This window comes from Zingiber officinale, chromosome 5A (assembly GCF_018446385.1).
Source record: "Zingiber officinale cultivar Zhangliang chromosome 5A, Zo_v1.1, whole genome shotgun sequence".
Classification (NCBI taxonomy): domain Eukaryota; kingdom Viridiplantae; phylum Streptophyta; class Magnoliopsida; order Zingiberales; family Zingiberaceae; genus Zingiber; species Zingiber officinale.
The window spans coordinates 72,862,945-72,882,547 of record NC_055994.1 but is presented as its reverse complement, the minus strand read 5'-3'; the positions used below and the strand labels follow the sequence as shown (position 1 = coordinate 72,882,547).

The window sequence follows — 19,603 nt, the reverse complement described above, 5'->3', positions numbered from 1 at the left end:
GGTTTGCCATTATCAATGGTTGATGACAGACAAAATGACTCAAAAGACATCATTCAAAACATATTCTATGTATAGAGACAAACATTGTAAAAGGAATATATGGAGCAAAGAAACCTCAACAGTAACAATTGGTGTAATACTTGCAACAAAACCATCAACATACAATATACATGGCCAATATGGTATGCTAGAACCTAAGACAAATGTGATGGAATCTGAGACAACCACCAAAAAATGTGATAGAACCCGAGACAATGATGGATAGAACCCCGAGAACTAGAAGACAAGAGTGCGAGTCTTGACCCGTAACCAAGAACCGGCACGAACCAAGCCTACGAAGGAAAAGGAAACACCATACCAAGGGTAATAAGTTTCGATGGGTTGAATGTCATGAGAGTAAACTCGATAAGTTTAGAAGTCCTTTCAAGAACTAAGAGAGCACACAAATCTCACCAAAACTAAGTTACTTCATATTAAGATGCCCCTCCCTTATATAATGGGAGTGAACAAGGAAGAATACAAAATAAATGCATGCATAATTAGAGTCCTAATATCTCATTCCTCATGAAAGCTATCTAGGAACCCCCCTGAAAAATAAATGCATGCATAATTAGAGTCCCAATATCCCATGCCTCATAAAAACTATCTAAGAATCCAAAATAAACTAAATGCATGCACAATTAGAGTCCTAAGTCACATGCCTCATGTATGCAATCTAAAATACTTAAGTCTTCATGCATGAACGAGTTTCCATGCTTATTAGCATTCTTCCATTAAGCACGGTTGAGTCATGAATGGATATGCTTGATTATGTGAATTAGGTCATGACCAGCAGTTGGAATTATCTTGGTCTCTCCTTGCTCATAGTCAGCCTAATGTTCTTTGATTAGCCCATTTAGCACTTCCTTGAAATGCTTTACCCGAAGTCTTGTAATTGGGCCTTCTGGAAGTGACAAATGATCTCTTATAGCTTCAACCCTTGGGCATACATCATTCTCCCCTTCTTGAAAAGGATTTGTCCTCAAATCATCACCTGCATCAAACAGGGATAAATCAGCAACATTAAAAGTAGAATGCACACCATACTCACCTGGTAGTTCAAGTTTGTAGGCATTATTATTAATGGGCTCTAACACTTGAAATGGGGCATCCCCTCGAGGTAGAAGTAAGACGTTTGTTCGAAAATCGCTCCTTTTAGAGGTGCAACCAAACTCATTCTCCTAGTTCAAACATAATTTTTTGCGCCCCTTGTTAGCTTGTTGCATGTATTACTGGGTTCTTTTCTCAATATTCAGTCATGCTTGTTCATGAATCTTCTTTAGGAATTCAACCTTCTACTTACCATCCAAGTTTATATGCTCACTTACAGCTAAAAGAATCAAATCTAATGGTGCTAAGGGATTGAAACCATAAACAATTTCAAATGGAGAAAATTAAGTCGCAGAATATATGCTCCTATTGTAAGCAAATTCAACATGAGGTAGACAATCTTCCCATATTCTTAAATTCTTGTTAATGACCGCATGGAGTACAAAAAGATAAAGTTCGATTGACCATGTCAGTTTGCCTATCAGTTTGGGGGTGACAAGTAGTAGAGAACAATAATTTAGTTCCTAATTTCTCCCATAAAGTTTTCCAAAAATAACTTTAAAACTTTGCATCCCTATCAGAGACAACAGTCCTAGGCATGCCATGTGTAATGCCCGAAAATTCTCAAAACTATATTAGAAATATTCTATAATTTTTAGATATTTTTCCGGAAAAATAGAGTAGCGGAAGTAGCAAAAATAATTAGAAAAGCAAAATAGCTTAAGCGGGAATCGAACCCGGGACCTCTCGGGTCCGCTAAGCCTTTAGACCGCTTAAGTAACCAGTTGAACCCAGCAGGACCGTGCTGAAAGAAAGGGGAGTCAATTATATTTATATTTAGGTTGGGCCGAGTTACCCACTTAATATAAATAGAAAATTTAAGTGGGGTTTGGTTTATTTTTAATTGGTTCGGCAATTTCTCCTCCTCACCCTAACCTCACGCCGCACCTCTCCCTCTTCTTCTTCCTCTCGGCGCCAACCCTAGGGTTCCCTCCCTAGGGCCCCAAGGTCATCTTCCGGTGACAACTCCGGCACGAGGATGCTCTTCTTCGCGAGAGGAACGCATAGACGCGAGAAGATTGTCGAAGGGGTCGTCTCCACCGGAATTCTAGCGAATAGAATTGTAAGGAAATTAGCGTACGAGGAAAGAAACCCCTCACCTGCAGTATAAGTAGCTTCCGTTTGATTGCATGCCTTTAGTTTAGCTATATGCAGATTTTTCGGCACCCAGGGTGTGTTTAAACCCTCCTCACAGATTAGGGATCTAGTTGAGCACCTCCAGATGGGCCAGACACGTTGTTCTCCTTCAGTTGGAGGCTCTAGACGTTGTCGGGTGCCTAGAGGTGGTCACCCTATTAGAGGGGAGAGTTGGAGCACACCAGGTGTTCGACAAAATGATTAGTGTAGCTAAATACCACCTCAGATATTTTTAACAGCTCAGTTAAATGCATTAGTAGCATTTAAATCAGTATATTAGTCTAGTTTCAGCTTACATGGGACTACGGTCCAATGGGTGGGCTCCCACAGTCGCCTCTAGGTTTAGATAACCTAGCTCTAGGTTCAGATAACCTAGAAACAGCAAAATAAGCAATTAGTAGCTATATTCAGTATTTTATTTTCAGTGGCACTGTACTGGACCAGATGTCCATTGGTTTGGGCTCCCACAGTCGTCCATAGGTTCAGATAACCTAGTAAACCCTACTAAATGCGGGACTTGCAAACCCGGGTCTAGTTAGGGATGCGTGCACAGCAAGTACAGTTGTTGGGCCCAAACAGCAGCATGATTACTATTTTCACTTATTATGATAATAGCTTCCAAACTCGTAATCTAGTTATGTGAATATAGTTTTAGCTCAGTTTTAGTTTCAATTTCAGTTTAGTTCTCCTAGTTGATACCATGAGATAGCTCCATGCTTAGATTTTATTATGCATGCCATGTTTCAGTATTTATGCCATCTAACTTCAGTATGCCATGCTTTAACAAATCCAGTGCATGTTTTTAAATAGCATTCTTTAAAAACATGATTGCATCGTTGCATGTTTTTGTGAGGTAGATGGTTTCTTACTAAGCTTAAAGCTTACAGATACTTTTTCCTTATACTGCAGATAAAGGTAAAGGGAAAATGGATTAGCAGAGGAAGCTGAAGGTCAATGCAGTGATGGTGTGTGTGGCAGGAACCTGGAACGAAGATCCTTAGGGAGTTTAGCAAATTAAGAACTTAGTCTCTTTTCTTAAGATACTTTTACGCATTTCTAGTGGTTTAAATGCTATAAATTAATAAACCTTGCACTATATCGTGTTAGAATGCTAGTTAATAGATATCAGAACGTTCTCCATGCATTATATAATTGTTGTGTGAGATTTGGCACGAACAAGTGCTGAAATCAGGGGTTCTGATTCGAAATCAGAAATCCAGATCGATCTACAGATCGATCAGAATGGAGTTGTGTCACTGGATCGGTCAGCTGACCGATCCAGTCGCGAACAGAGAGTTAGCGTCTGTGAACAGGGAGTACCGAAGCTCACTGATCGGTCAGCCAACCGATCAGTGAGCCACTGGATCGGTCTACCGACCGATCAGTGTACTCCTGGATCGGTCGGTAGACCGATCCAGCCGCGTACAGAAGCGATATAGCTTATGGATCGGTCAGCCGACCGATCCAGAGTTTTTCTCCGTGCCGGTATCAAGCTGGATCGATCACTGGATCGATCCGACAGCCCAATCGATTCATGGATCAATTGAAATGCCTGATTATAGCTAGCAGTACATCCGAGAGGCATAGATTATCTTCTCTAGCATGTGTACAACTCCTAGGTACACCTAGAATATTAAGTTCAGATTTTACAGTAATCAGTTTAGTAAAATTTTAATCAATCCAGATTTCTGCAATAGTAATTTAGCACAGCATAATGTAGCGATCGGCCTCACAGCCTAGTCAGTAGAAGGCGGGTCGTTACACCATGCAACCTAATAACCTCTTCAAAGAATAATTCAGCTATATGTGATGCATCATCAGTTTTATGACATGGAATGAAATGTGCCATTTTAGAAACCCTATCTACCATAACAAAAATTGTATCTCTCCCCCTCTTGGTCGCAGGTAATCCCAAAATAAAGTCCATTGAAATATCAGTCCAAGTTTCACTGGGTATAGGCAAAGGAGTATACAAGCCATGGGGTTTCAATTTAGACTTAGTTTGTTTGCAAGTGACACACTTCTCACAAATTCTCTCCACATCATGTTTCATATGAGGCCAAAAGAAATGATCCTGTAAAACCCCTGAAGTCATAGTAACGCCAAAATGACCCATCAAGCCACCACCATGGGCTTCCCTAGTAAATAATTCCCACAATGAATACCTAGGCACACACAATCTATTTTCATAAAATAAAAACCCATCATGACTATAGAACTTACCATATGCAATACTATCGCATGCTTTGAACACATCAGAAAAATCAGCATCATTAGTATATAAATCCTTGATGTATTCGAATCCAAGTAATTTCATATCTAAAGTGGAAAGTAAAGCATACCTTCAAGATAATGCATCAACAACCACGTTCTCTTTTCCTTGCTTGTATATGATCACATAAGGAAAAGTCTCAATGAATTCCACCCATTTAGCATCGCGTCGGTTCAACTTATGTTGGCTCTTCAAATGCTCTAGAGATTGATGATCTGTGTAAATCACGAATTCTTTCGGCCATAGGTAATGCTGTCATGTCTCCAATGCCCTCACCAATGTGTACATCTCCTTATCGTATGTGGGATAGTTGAGAGTGGCCCCACTCAACTTCTCACTGAAGTAAGCAATGAGTCTCATCTCATGCATAAACATAGCACCAATATCAACACCAGAAGCATTACATTCGATTTCAAAGGTTTTAGAAAAATCTGGTAGGATTAGTAAAGGAGCAGAACTTAGCTATTCTTTCAAAGTGTTGAATGCCTTCTCTTGCTCCTCTCCCCACTTGAATGACTCATTTTTCTTGATGACTTTAGTAAGAGGAGCTACAATATTGCTAAAATCATGAACAAACCATCTATAGAAGCTGGCCAAACCATGGAAACTCCTCACTTGACTAATTATTGCCGGTGTTGACCACTCTTGGATTGCTTTCACCTTTTCCTCATCCATCTCAATACATTTAGCACTAACAACAAAACCAAGAAATATAACTTTCTCTGTACAAAATGAGCATTTATTAAGGTTAGCAAAAAGTTTCTCTTCTTTTAAGACACTCAAAACTGACCTTAGATGTGTCACATGCTCTTTTAAGTTTCTGCCATAAATTAAAATATCATCTAAATACCCAACTACAAATCTACCTAAGAAAGCATGCAAAACATGGTTCATCAAATGCATAAAAGTATTAGGAGCATTAGTTAAACCGAAAGGCATTGCTTAGTTTTAAAACTAATTTTCCATTCATCACCTTCCTTCATTCTAATCTGATGATACCCACTCCTAAGATCAATTTTTTTGAACACACAAGAACCATGCAATTCATCAAGTATATCATCAATCCTAAGAATTAGATGGCGATACTTTACCGTTATGTTGTTGATGGCTCGACAATCCACACACATCCTGCATGTTCTATCCTTTTTGGGAACTAGTAGCACAGGCACGGCGCAAGGGCTCATGCTTTCTCAAACAATACCCCTTCTCCAGTAATTCATTAACTTTCCTTTGAAGTTCCTTTGCTTCCTCTGGATTGCTTCTATAGGCAGGTTGATTTGGAATGGATGCACCGGGTAAGAAATCGATTTGGTGCTCAATTCCTCTAACCGGAGGTAACCCAAGCGGAACCTCTTCAGGAAAGACCACCTCAAATTCCTGTAAGAGAGAAATAATAATACTAGGTAAAGAATCGTTAAGGTTGTCAGTACTCAAAAGTGCCTCCTTATACAAAAGGATAAGGGGCGGCTGATTTGCAAATAAAACTCGTTTGATCTTACTTTTTTTTTCATAAATGTTATTTTTCTTTCTCTCTCTTTTTTTTCCTTTCCCACTCCTTTTGGCTCTTTCCTCTCATTTTCTTTTCTCTCATCTTATTTTCCCTCAATTTATTTTCTCTCAATTCTTTTTTCTCAATTTCTTTTCCCTTAATTTTTTTCCCTCAATTTCTTTTCCTGTCTTCTTTTTATTTGCTTTTTATAATCTCAAGTGGTCCTCCATAACTTGTCTTGGAGTCAATGGTACAAGAATAATAGGTTGCCCCTTCAGAGTAAAAATATATCTATTTGTGAGGCTATCATGTGTTACCTTTCAATCAAATTGCCAAGGATTCCCCAATAATAGATGACATGCATGCATAGGAACTACGTCACACAATAGCTCATCTTCATATTTGCCAATGGAAATTGCTACCAAGACTTTCTTTGTTACCTTGATTTCATCACAATCGTTTAGACATTGGAGTCGATAAGGCCCACTACAAGAAAATTGGGATTCTACAACACTTAAACGACAAAGCTTTTTACAAAAAGCGTTGTCTATTTTTTTTTAACAACGCTTTTAGTGAAAAGCGTTGTTTATTTCATTATTTTCTTATTAATAGACAACGCTTTTCTAAAAACCGTTATCTATTAGTGATTTTTACAGGTTAAAGACAACGCTTCATAAAAAGCGTTGTCTATTAGGTTTTTTTTAGTGTCTACGACTATGTTTTTTAAAAAGTGTTGTCTATTATTAAGTTCTCATCTAAATTTTGATTAATACAAGCGGATGGATCTAAGTAAGGAGTAGAAAACCCTAAACCGTTGGCCGGCCCGCTTGTCGCCGCCAGCTTGTTGCAAAACATTCTCCAGGTCATCTCCGTCATGTTCGTCGGCCACCTCGGCGAGCTCGCTCTCTTCGGCGCCTCCATGGCCACATCCTTCGCCGGTGTTACTAGCTTCAGCTTCTTGGTACGTCAAGTAGTATTTTCAATCCATGCCTCCGCTCTTCTACATGTTTACATTTCGCATCTGATTGATTAGGAAAACTAGTTCACCGACTCAATCATTCCATTCTTCAATCTTGTTTTAATCTTTTACTGATTTCCATGGCAATCCCTATATCACAGTTTTGTGAAAATGATGAGATCTCTCATCCATCATTTTGGTTTTGCCCAAATTGGGTAAAAATCAAATCACTCCTTGCCAAAGATTACCTATCCATCCATAACTGCAAAACCCTAGTGCCCTCATGCGCACTAAACCCATGAGCAAGAACAATTTGGGTAGTTGGAGTGAGTTTGATTGTTGGAAATTAGTTTTCCTAACCAATAAAAAGGAGTAGAGATATATGCACTATCTACATTGCAAGAAAATTATCGTAAATGATGGAGGAAACCACAAGTATCTCGGATCAATGCACAATCAAATGAGGGCACTAGCTCGTGTATGAGCATGGTTCATGGGTGTGAATGGCTAAATGCAATGCTAACTCAACTATGTGTGAACATTAATTCTCATTGAACCAACATGAAAGGGAAAAGGAATTGTGTAAGGGACATCCAATGGATGTCAGTTGGTTTTATTCTAAATGAGACAAGAAAATAGGATTCTTCGTGCTTATTCATCTTTTGATTTTCTAACCATTGGAGTAAACAGATTCTTCGTGAACTTATGCTCAAACTACTCTTATGATCTTTTGCCTTTTGATATCTTGCTCTGCAAGAAGTGATATCCTGCTCTGCAAGAAGCGATACGGTAGAGTTCTGCTTTTGTAGTTGCTTTCTTTTATATTATAATTGATGTCTTATTCTTCATAGCTGGGAATGAGTACAGCGTTGGATACTATGTGTGGGCAAGCTTTTGGAGCAAAGCAGTACCATATGCTGGGCATACACATGCAGAGACAGGCTCAATTCTTAGTCTGTTTGGTCAAGATCCAGAAATAGCTGCAGAAGTTGGAGCCTATTCTCAATGGATGATTCCCACCCTTTTCGCGTATGGCCTCATACAGTGTCATAACAGGTTCCTCCAGACACAGAACATTGTGTTCCCAATGATGTTGATCACAAGTGTTACCGCTCTGTTGGATCTAAGTAAGCGTTGTTAACTTCTCAACGTTTTTTAAAAAGTGTTGTCTATTTATGCAAGATTTTGGCAAGCTTTAAGTCTATCAAGCATGTTAAACTAAAAATTCTACAAGCTTTCTTTAGGAAGTTGGCAATTTTCCACTATTAGTTAAACTCATATTCTAATCGTCTCGGTGTTTCAAAATCAGTTAACTGTTTTCTTCTTTCTGAATTAACTTTGGGCACAATGTTTGAATCTCCAGTTTATTGCCTATGATTATTGAACCTGCAAAGTAGTAAATAACTAATGGAAAAATGAATTATTTTTTGAAATGTGATTATTGTACTTGCAAACCAGTAAATATCACTGAAAAACATTCTTATTTCATTACAATTTCAAATTGTCTTCTAAATTATTCTATTTGCAATTGCAGTGTTTTCTACTTGCTTCTCTTGTGTCATTTGTGTGGGCACTGGGAACAATATAGCATGGTTGTCAATATTGGTATCAATTTCAGGCATTCAAAAAACTTAGGTATCAGCTATATTGTGTCTTGTGTCTTTTAATTGCATTTCGTATAATATTGTGTAATTAAATCTTTAATTATATATCAGTGATATTTATTATTTGATAAATCTTTAATCTAGATCAATTCATTGTTAAAGACTTCTGTTGCTGCTTCATTTTTTTACTCAGGTCATGGCTTTTGCTAGCCAGAACTGTTACTTGTATAGGTCGCATTAATAAACGTCCATTCTTTTAACCCAGAACTATTCTGGGGTCCCAAACCTATCCGTAGTTAATCCAGCTTGTCCTCAGGTTTATGTTTTCTTTTCATTTCTACCCTTTCTGAGCTTGCCATTGGTTGAGTTGGGTTAAACTCAAATGATGGAGTTACGCTGAGGAAACGTTTGATTAGGTTACAAATAACTAAATCATAGTTGAAGGTCCAGTTATAGAAATGCTGGTGGTTCTAATTAAATAAGGTATCACATTTAGTGAATACACCATATTAAATTGGATAGTGTCCACAGCATATTTGTCTATAGTACAATAGACAACCCAAAGCTTCCAAATACTGTGTTAAATTTGTTAAAGAAACCATCCTTACTAAATCCCAAAAATTTGTTTAGTTGGAGCCAATAAACTAGTTTGAATCTCTGCTAGGGAATACTCAAAGCAGAGTAGCAAACAGAACATTTGAGTCCTAAATTTAAAGGCATTGGACATGATATAAAAGAATTATCATAGAGATATTATGTTTTATACCTTCTATCTGTATGAGACATATTGTCTTACGTAAAATTCTATAGCATTTGTGGATGTTTCTCCAGAAGAACTATTTCACAATGAACGTTCCTTTATGAATGAGGTATCAAAGGCAAGCCCAATGGAGACTCAAACAGCTAAGGAAGTAAGTATGCAATGCTAGGAATAAGCTATGTTGTATTTCAGTATTATTGTTAATTTATTGCTGAATTATTATCTTGTGTCTATTGAAGATACAAACGAATGGAACTGTAAAACAGAATGCAAGTTCTTCAACCGAACAACCTTATTATCGTAAGTGACATTGGATGATTTTTTTTTAACTGCATTTTAGAATGCAGTTTGAAGAAATGTTGCCTTTCTGCAAGCCAAACTTTCTTTCTGCAAGCTTTATTTCTGTAGTTTGAAGAAACGTTGCATTTTTGCAACAACAGTGCTTTTTGCAAGAAAGCGTTTGCAGAGAAGAAAGCGTTTCATTTCTGCAAACTTTCTTTCTGTAGTTTGAAGAAACGTTACATTTTTGCAAGCTTTCTTTCTTTCTACACGCATTTCATTTCTGAGTAATGAGTTTTTGTTCATTTATAGAAAATAGCTAGTAGAAGTAATTTTTTGGTTCAAACTATTGACTGTAATTTTTTGTTTATATTTCAGGCCAACTGTTCAATCTGTTCAAAGCTCACAAAGATCCTAGACAAAATCCAATTGCTTATTCCTGTAATAGATTGAGAAAGACAAGCTACTTCTTCTGTATTGTGGTAGAAATTACTGTACTGTTTTTGTTAGAGTGTATACTAAAAGCCTAGCTTTTGGTATAAACATTTATCTAGAAATAAGAATCACATTGGTCAAATGTCTACATTTGTGATAAATGTAGTTGTTCAATTAATTTATATTGTAGATAACATGGTGTGTGGTGTCACACACAGAGGATCATGTTATCAGTACCTTATAAATTATAAACAGTAGCTCACGACCAAGATGGAAAGGAACAAACCATTTGAAGGTCGTAGTGTAATTAGGTATTAGTTTATCTTAACTATATAATTACACTAGTACACTTAGAGTGTATTGAGTAGGACCATTAGAGGTCGTTTCTTTTATACTGACTTTATAAAGAAACAAAGACCTCAGTTATTATGGAAGTGTGTGCTCTTAATCCTAATATAATAACAAGCACATATATTTGATATTTATTTCTTTAATTTGTCAATGGGTGAGATTTAGTTCGATGAATCAATAAGCCCGATAAGTTGGGAAATGATATCACTTATAGTGTGTGTTGTTGATTATAGAAGGAAACTGTGTCCTAGAGATACTAGGTTGAGAATGTCCCCAAGAGGAGCTCAAAAGGATTGTCATGTTAAACCCTGCAGGTGGACTTAGTCCGACATGACGATGAAGTTGAGTGGTACTACTCTTGGAGCTAGATATTAATTAAGTGAGTTGTCAGTAACTTACTTAATTAGTGGACATTTGTTATCTTAAACACAGGGAGACTAACACACTCATAATAAGAAGGAGCCCAAAATGTAATTTGGGATTGGTGCGGTAGTTCAATAATAGTTCTTTAGTAGAATGAATTATTATTGATGGAATTAAGTTGTGTGTTCGGGGCGAACACGGGAAGCTTAATTTCATCGGGAGACCAAAACCAATTCCTCCTCTCGGTCCCTATCGTAGCCTCTTGTATATAGAGATTTATACCCACCGCATACCCACCTTCTTACCCATCCAATGGGGCCGGCCAAGCTAGCTTGGAACCCAAGCTAGGGCGCCAAGTCCAAGTGGATGTAGGTGGTCGGCCAAAGCTTGGGTCCCAAGCTTAGGTGGCCGACCACTAGAATATTAAAAGGATTTTATTAAAATTATTTCTTATGTGGATATCATGATTTTAAAAGAGAGTTTAAAAATTAAAAATTTCCTTTTATAACTTTCTACAAAAGATTAAGAGAAGAGATTAATCTCTTTCCTTATTTGTAGATTAAAAGGATGGTTTTAATTTTTGGTAAAAACTTTCCTTATTTGTAAATCATCTACATGTTTAAAGAGAGTTTAAAATTTGAAATCTTTCCTTATTTGTTGATTAAAGGAGGATTTTAAATTTTAAGAAAACTTTCAATTTTAATCATGTTCATGATTTAAAAGAGAGTTTAAAATTAAATATTCTCTTTTATAAGTTTCTACAAAAGATTAAGAAAAGATTTGATATCTTTCCTTATTTGTAGATTAAAAGAGATTTTAATTTTTAGAGATAACTTTCTTTTTATCCACATGTTTAAAAGAAATATTTTAATTTATAAAATTTCCTTTTTATTAACCACCATGAAGGGAAAAATTATTTGAGAAATTTTTATAAATTTCCGAAAGCAAATTAGGAAGTTTTAATTCTTGTGTGAATTAAAATTTCCTTGATTTGTGGAATGGTGTGGCCGGCCATTGTATTTGTAAAAAGGAAATTATTTTTAATTAAATAAAATTTTCTTTTTCATGGCAAAATAATTAAGGAAGTTTTTAATTAAATTTCCTTATTTGTCAAGACCAAAGATTATAAAAGAGGGGGTAGAGAAGGTTTCATGGTAAACAACTCTATTCTATTCTTCCTCTCTTTTCCTCCTTGGTGGCCGGCCCTAGCTTCTTCCTCTTCTCTTCTTCTTATGGCCGGCGGCAACCTTTCTTGGAGCTCTTGATGGTGGCCGGTTCTAGCTAGGAGAAGAAGGAGAGAAAGGTGGTTTTGTTTCTTGCATCCCTTGGAGCTTGGTGGTGGTGGCCGAACCTCTACTTCTCTTGGAGAATTGTGGTGGAAACTTGCAAGGAAGAAGAAGGTGCTTGGTGGTTCTCATCTCGGAAGATCGTTGCCCACACAACGTCCGAGGTTAGAAGAGGAATACGGTAGAAGATCAAGAGGTTTTTCTAAAAGGTATAACTAGTAATTTTTCTTTCCGCATCATACTAGTTATTTTTGGAAATAATACTAAATACAAGAGGCATATGATTCTAGAGTTTCGAATTTGTTTTCGATATAGTGTTCTTTTGTTTTTCTTTTCCTTGTGATTTGATTGTTCTTTTCGGTTAACCTAAAGTTATTTTAGGAAATTAAATATTATCTTTCCATAAAAGGTTTTGTCTAGTCGGTGGTGGTTGCTCCCATATCCAAGAAGGCCGTGTGCCTCGCCACGTCAGTACTGGGAACCAATTATGGAAATTAATATTTAATGGAATTAATAACTTAAGGTGATTTGGGTCGAACGTGTTAAGTTCCGCAGGAGACCCAAGTCAAAACCTAAAAGAACGAATAGATTAAGTTTTGGATAAAACGTGTTAAGTTCCGCAGGCGATCCAAAATTTAATTTAAAAGAACACATGGTAGCTAGGAAAAGGTTTAGACCTTTGTACAAAATTTTTGTACAGTGGAACCTCTAGGTTTTCCGAGTAGCAACCAACAATTGGTATCAGAGCTAGGGTTTTGCCTCTGTGTATTTGGTATTAGTTTAATTATGCACATGTCATACATAATTTAGGCAGGATAATAGTAGGATGTGCTAACTTTGTGGATGCAGGATCCAACTATTATGGCTTATAGTTATTATGTGTGTGATTGGACCCTTGGACATGTCAAGGGCATTTTATTGTGTGTGCATGATTGTATTATAAAATACAGCAGGAGCTGTATTTAGTTTTATTAGGATTTTATTTTTTGATCTAGATACATGTACATTCCTTCGTGGAATATAGGATCGAAAAATGTAAAAATTCTATATACGTCGCGAATCGAATCTTGCAAGGCGTGGAACTTTTTGAGGACCAGAGGCGCAGCGGAACAAGGAGCAAGATGGATGCGACAACTAGACCCGGTGGCAGTAGCCAAAGATGGCAGCAGCTAGGGTTGGTGACACACGAAGGACAACAATAGATAAAAGCCATAATAGTTGAAAATTAGATTTTCTATTTATTGCTTTTATATTGTACTGTGTGTGCATGTTAGTATACATAGACTAGTATAGTTAAAAACTCCTCGTTTATAAATAACTAAGTGGGAGAGGGATTTTTAAATAAATCCCATGGTCTCCATTACTGGTTTGTAAGTGATGCAAACAAGCTTGCGCGTTGGCTCTGAGTGCCTTCCTCCATAACGGATGAGCTTGTTTGTGGATCACTAGAACAGACTTCCAATTTTGGATGACTATAGGAAGTTAATTAAGAGCGTGTGATCTTCCCCAACGGAAGGGGCATAATCTTATTAATGGACTTAGTGTCAAGTAATGGTATACACTTAGGCATGTCTAATAGTATCCTCCCCATCGGAGTCACTGCTATTATTTGTGTGACCGAAGAAAACCAACTATTAATTTGTCAAATAAAAAGGTCGACAAGATAATAAAATTAAAAACCCCTCTTACAAATGTTTGATTTTGTATACGTCCACACTAACGTGGCATATAAAATTCACGGTGTTTGAGGTAATTTTATTTGTCATAAAGATTTATTGACAAGATAATTAATGGGTAAAACCCTCCTCTTACAAATGTTTAAATTTTGTATACGTCCACACTAACGTGGCATGCAAAATTCATGGTGTTTGAGGTGCTGGTGAATTTAAATAATATTGTTTGAGGAATCAATGTTATTTTAAATTCAAAGAGTTTTTGACCAAATATTTGATCAAAGACAGATCAACTATTAATTTTATTCGTCATAAAGTAAAGTTGACGAGATAATAAAATTAATGAATAAAATCTCCTCTTCGATTTTGTATATACAAAATTCATGGAGATTTTAAGGAGTTGATCTTGACCAAATATTTTTGTGATTCTTAGGATGTTTGTCAATCCCTAGTAGTCATACTATAGAAAAAGACTTAGTAGTCCCAATTGTAATGATTGGAAATAGGACTTGGACATTAAGGTAGACTGTCTTCTTAGAACTAAGAACAATTTAGGTGTATTTAATTCATTAGTTGAAACATGTCTAGTGGTGTTATCTACCAGAACCTGGAGTGTAGATACAAGATGCCATTAATCATGTCTGCAATTCAGGGTTCCAGGAAACCCGACAACTAAATGAAAGGTAAATCACCATTCACATGAGCACTACTGTAAAAGTGGTAGTTGTTGCAGTGGGAGATGTTTATCCTTTGATAAGAATAAAATATGGATTTTAAGTAATTGTCTTTACGTACCAAGTTTAGAAAGAACCTGATTTCAGTTTCTAAACTATTATAGATATTGTGTCTATTTTGATAACAAAGATGTTATCAAGAAAAATAAGGAAATTATCTATTCTGGTATGATGGTTGACAATTTATAATCCAATAACTCCCACGATGCAACAAATGGAAATTAGTAACACATCTTCTAATTTTAAGAGAAAGCAACCTTCAGAAAAGAACCAATTATATCTTTGGCATCTAAAAGCTAGGTTATACTTGAGTAGGATTCATTGGTAGCTGATGAACTTTTGGGTTTATTGGTAGTGGAAATCTTTCCAACCTGCGAGTCTTACTTAGAAAGAAAATAACCAAGAAGCTTTTAAGGGGTATGGAGTCAAATATATGTTGAAATTGGTTCATTCTGATTTGTGTGATCCTATGACTATCCAGACAAGAGGTAGTATTGAATATTTTGTCTATTTTATAGACAATTATTCAAGATACAAATAAATTTACTTAATGTGCCGCAAGACTAAGTACTTTGATTAGTTCAAAGAGTACAAGGCTGATGCGGAGAAATGTTAAAGTAAAAGTCACTATGGTAAGATCATAGTGGCAAGTACCTCTTAGGAGAATTTAGGAGTCACTTATCAGAAGTTGGATTTCAATCCCAACTAACTGCATCTGGTACACCCCAACAGAATGATGTAGTAGAAAGAAGGTATAGGACTCTTATGGAATAATTAGATAGGTGATGAGTTATTCAGAAAATTACCAAATTTGTTTTAAGGATATGCTCTGGAAACGGAAGTGAACGTAGTACCTTCCAAAGTCATAACTCTCTACTCATATAGAGTTGCTGAATAGGCGTAAGCCTATTTTGAAGCATATTCAGATTCGGGTAATCCAGCACATATGAGAGATAATGATAAGTTGGATAGGAGTTCACTTGTTTGTAAGTTATCCTAGATAAACAAAAGTAGGTTTATAGTCTTAAAAATCAGAAGGTTATTGTTAGCATCAATGACTGTTTTTTAGAAAAGGACTATATAATGAACCACGTGCTCATAAGTAAATTTGTTCTTAAGGAAATAATAAAAGACATGTCTAATCTAGTACCAACTGTACAAGATGAGATACCACAAGAAAACTGCAACACGTATCACAAATGATACACAATTGCAGAAAATGTCTTGTCGTAGTGGGAGGGTTGTTAAGCAGCCTTAAAAGATTCATGTTTTGGGAGAGTTTTTGGACTCGATCCCTGAAGGACATGAACCTGATCTCCGGACATATGACGAAGCACTCCAAGATAAATATGCAGCATCTTGGCAAAGAGTAATGAATAATAGAATTAGAATATATGTATTCTAATAAAATCTGGAAGCTTGTAAAACCACCAAGTGGTGTAAAAGCCTTTGGGTGTAAAAGGTCTATAATACGAAAAGAAGGATAGACAGGAAGGTAGAAACTTTCAAGGCAAGGCTTGATGAAAAAGGAAATTTTTTCACTGGTAGCCATGCTTAAGTCTATCCGGGTTCTTTTATCTATTTGGCAAGTGGATGTCAAGACAACATTCCTTAATGGAAGTCTTGAAGAAAGCATCCATATAAAGCAACCAGAAGGGTTCATTGAAAAGGGCTAAGAGCATCTTGTGTGCAAGCTCAATCAGTCTATGGACTGAGGCAAAGCTTCAAGGTCTTAGAACATCCGGTTTATTAAAGTCTATGGATTTATTTAGTAACCGGATAAGTCTTGTGTATACAAAAGGCGTGATAGAAACGTAGTGGTATTTCTTGTACTATACGTAGATAGCATTTTTGGTAGTTGGAAACAATATCAAAATGTTGTCAGCAGTAAGGGTATAGTTGTCCAAACAATTCGATATAAAGGACTTGGGAGAATGTATATATTCTTGAGATCAAAGTAATAAGGGATCGCAAGAAAAGAATATTTTACTTATCCCAAGCTTCATACATCGGATAAATCCTTGCTCGTTTTAAGCATACAAAACTCCAAGAAAGGTTTCTTACCTTTTCAGGATGGAGTAACTTTATCTAAAGATATGTCTCTGTAGACATCAAAGGAGATAAATGAAATAAAGACAGTTCTTTATGCTTCGGCTATCGGAAGCCTAATATATGCTATGCACGAGATCAGAAATCTGTTTTGCCAAGGGCATAGTTAGCAGATATCAAAGTAATCCTGGACAAGGACAGTGAACTGCAATAAAGCATATATTGAAGTACCTTAGAGGCACTAGAGATTATATGCTAGCTTACAAGGCAGTTAATTTGGTCCTAGTGGGTTGCATGGATTTTGGCTTCCAATCAGATAGGGATAATAATAAGTCAACCTCGGGGTTTTGTGTTTACTTTAGGAGGTAAAGTCATAACTATGGAAGAGTGATAAGCATAGGTGTTTTTCTGAACTCCACCATAGAAGCTTAGTATATGGCAAGCCTCTGAGGTAGCCATAAAAGCTGAATGACTCAATAACCTCAAGATAGACTTAGATATGATTTCTAGTTTGTCCAAAAAATTATTACAATTTATTGTAATAATGTTGGTGCAGTAGCAAACTCGAAGAAACCATAAGTCTATAAGGCAAATAAACACAATAGAGCGCAAGTACCACCCAATACGAGGAATCGTATAAACGAGGAGAAGTTGTTGCCGCCTAGATTGCATCAGGTGATGACCTATAGATCCTTTCACTAAGGTCCTTAAGGCAAGAGCTTTTGATGGGCATGTTGAAGGGATGGGAATCAGATGTATGGCAGCTTAGTCTTTTAGAATAAGTGGGAGATTGTTAGAGTGTATACTAAAAGCCTAGCTTTTGGTATAAACATTTATCTAGAAATAAGAATCACATTGGTCAAATGTCTACATTTGTGATAAATGTAGTTGTTCAATTAATTTATATTGTAGATAACATGGTGTGTGGTGTCACACACAGAGGATCATGTTATCAGTACCTTATAAATTATAAACAGTAGCTCATGACCAAGATGGAAAGGAACAAACCATTTGAAGGTCGTAGTGTAATTAGGTATTAGTTTATCTTAACTATATAATTACACTAGTACACTTAGAGTGTATTGAGTAGGACCATTAGAGGTCGTTTCTTTTATACTGACTTTATAAAGAAACAAAGACCTCAGTTATTATGGAAGTGTGTGCTCTTAATCCTAATATAATAACAAGCACATATATTTGATATTTATTTCTTTAATTTGTCAATGGGTGAGATTTAGTTCGATAAATCAATAAGCCCGATAAGTTGGGAAATGATATCACTTATAGTGTGTGTTGTTGATTATAGAAGGAAACTGTGTCCTAGAGATACTAGGTTGGGAATGTCCCCAAGAGGAGCTCAAAAGGATTGTCATGTTAAACCCTGCAGGTGGACTTAGTCCGACATGACGATGAAGTTGAGTGGTACTACTCTTGGAGCTAGATATTAATTAAGTGAGTTGTCAGTAACTTACTTAATTAGTGGACATTTGTTATCTTAAACACAGGGAGACTAACACACTCATAATAAGAAGGAGCCTAAAATGTAATTTGGGATTGGTGCGGTAGTTCAATAATAGTTCTTTAGTGGAATGAATTATTATTGATGGAATTAAGTTGTGTGTTCGGGGCGAACACGGGAAGCTTAATTTCATCGGGAGACCAAAATCAATTCCTCCTCTCGGTCCCTATCGTAGCCTCTTGTATATAGAGATTTATACCCACCGCATACCCACCTTCTTACCCATCCAATGGGGCCGGCCAAGCTAGCTTGGAACCCAAGCTAGGGCTGGCCAAGTCCAAGTGGATGAGCCATGTAGGTGGCCGGCCAAAGCTTGGGTCCCAAGCTTAGGTGATCGGCCACTAGAATATTAAAAAGGATTTTTATTAAAATTATTTCTTATGTGGATATCATGATTTTAAAAGAGAGTTTAAAAAATTAAAAATTTCCTTTTATAACTTTCTACAAAAGATTAAGAGAAGAGATTAATCTCTTTCCTTATTTGTAGATTAAAAGGATGATTTTAATTTTTGGTAAAAACTTTCCTTATTTGTAAATCATCTACATGTTTAAAAGAGAGTTTAAAATTTGAAATCTTTCTTTATTTGTTGATTAAAGGAGGATTTTAAATTTTAAGAAAACTTTCAATTTTAATCATGTTCATGATTTAAAAGAGAGTTTAAAATTAAATATTCTCTTTTATAAGTTTCTACAAAAGATTAAGAAAAGATTTGATATCTTTCCTTATTTGTAGATTAAAAGAGATTTTAATTTTTAGAGATAACTTTCTTTTTATCCACATATTTAAAAGAAATATTTTAATTTATAAAATTTCCTTTTTATTAACCACCATGAAGGGAAAAATTATTTGAGAAATTTTTATAAATTTCCGAAAGCAAATTAGGAAGTTTTAATTCTTGTGTGAATTAAAATTTCCTTGATTTGTGGAATGGTGTGGCCGGCCATTGTATTTGTAAAAAGGAAATTATTTTTAATTAAATAAAATTTTCTTTTTCATGGCAAAATAATTAAGGAAGTTTTTAATTAAATTTTCTTATTTGCCAAGACCAAGGATTATAAAAGAGGGGGTAGAGAAGGCTTCATGGTGAACAACTCTATTCTATTCTTCCTCTCTTTTCCTCCTTGGTGGCCGGCCCTAGCTTCTTCCTCTTCTCTTCTTCTTATGGCCGGCGGCAACCTTTCTTGGAGCTCTTGATGGTGGCGGTTCTAGCTAGGAGAAGAAGGAGAGAAAGGTGGTTTTGTTTCTTTCATCCCTTGGAGCTTGGTGGTGGTGGCCGAACCTCTACTTCTCTTGGAGAATTGTGGTGGCCGAAACTTGCAAGGAAGAAGAAGGTGCTTGGTGGTTCTCATCTCGGAAGATCGTTGCCCACACAACGTCCGAGGTTAGAAGAGGAATACGGTAGAAGATCAAGAGGTTTTTCTAAAAGGTATAACTAGTAATTTTTCTTTCCGCATCATACTAGTTATTTTTGGAAATAATACTAAATACAAGAGGCATACGATTCTAGAGTTTCGAATTTGTTTTCGATATAATGTTCTTTTGTT

The 19,603-nt window shown here is 36.2% G+C and overlaps 1 protein-coding gene across 1 annotated transcript in view; it reads left to right on the top strand.

Moving 5' to 3' along the window:
* The first annotated feature begins 8,358 nt into the window (after positions 1-8,358).
* LOC121979633 overlaps positions 8,359-19,603 on the top strand; it is a 32,424-nt gene continuing 21,179 nt past the window's right edge. The window contains exons 1-4 of the mRNA XM_042531626.1: positions 8,359-8,640; positions 9,420-9,520; positions 9,609-9,669; positions 10,027-10,147. Coding sequence (XP_042387560.1) covers positions 8,421-8,640; positions 9,420-9,520; positions 9,609-9,669; positions 10,027-10,147 — 503 coding nt within the window. The 5' untranslated portion in view covers positions 8,359-8,420. The remainder of the gene's footprint in view (positions 8,641-9,419; positions 9,521-9,608; positions 9,670-10,026; positions 10,148-19,603) is intronic.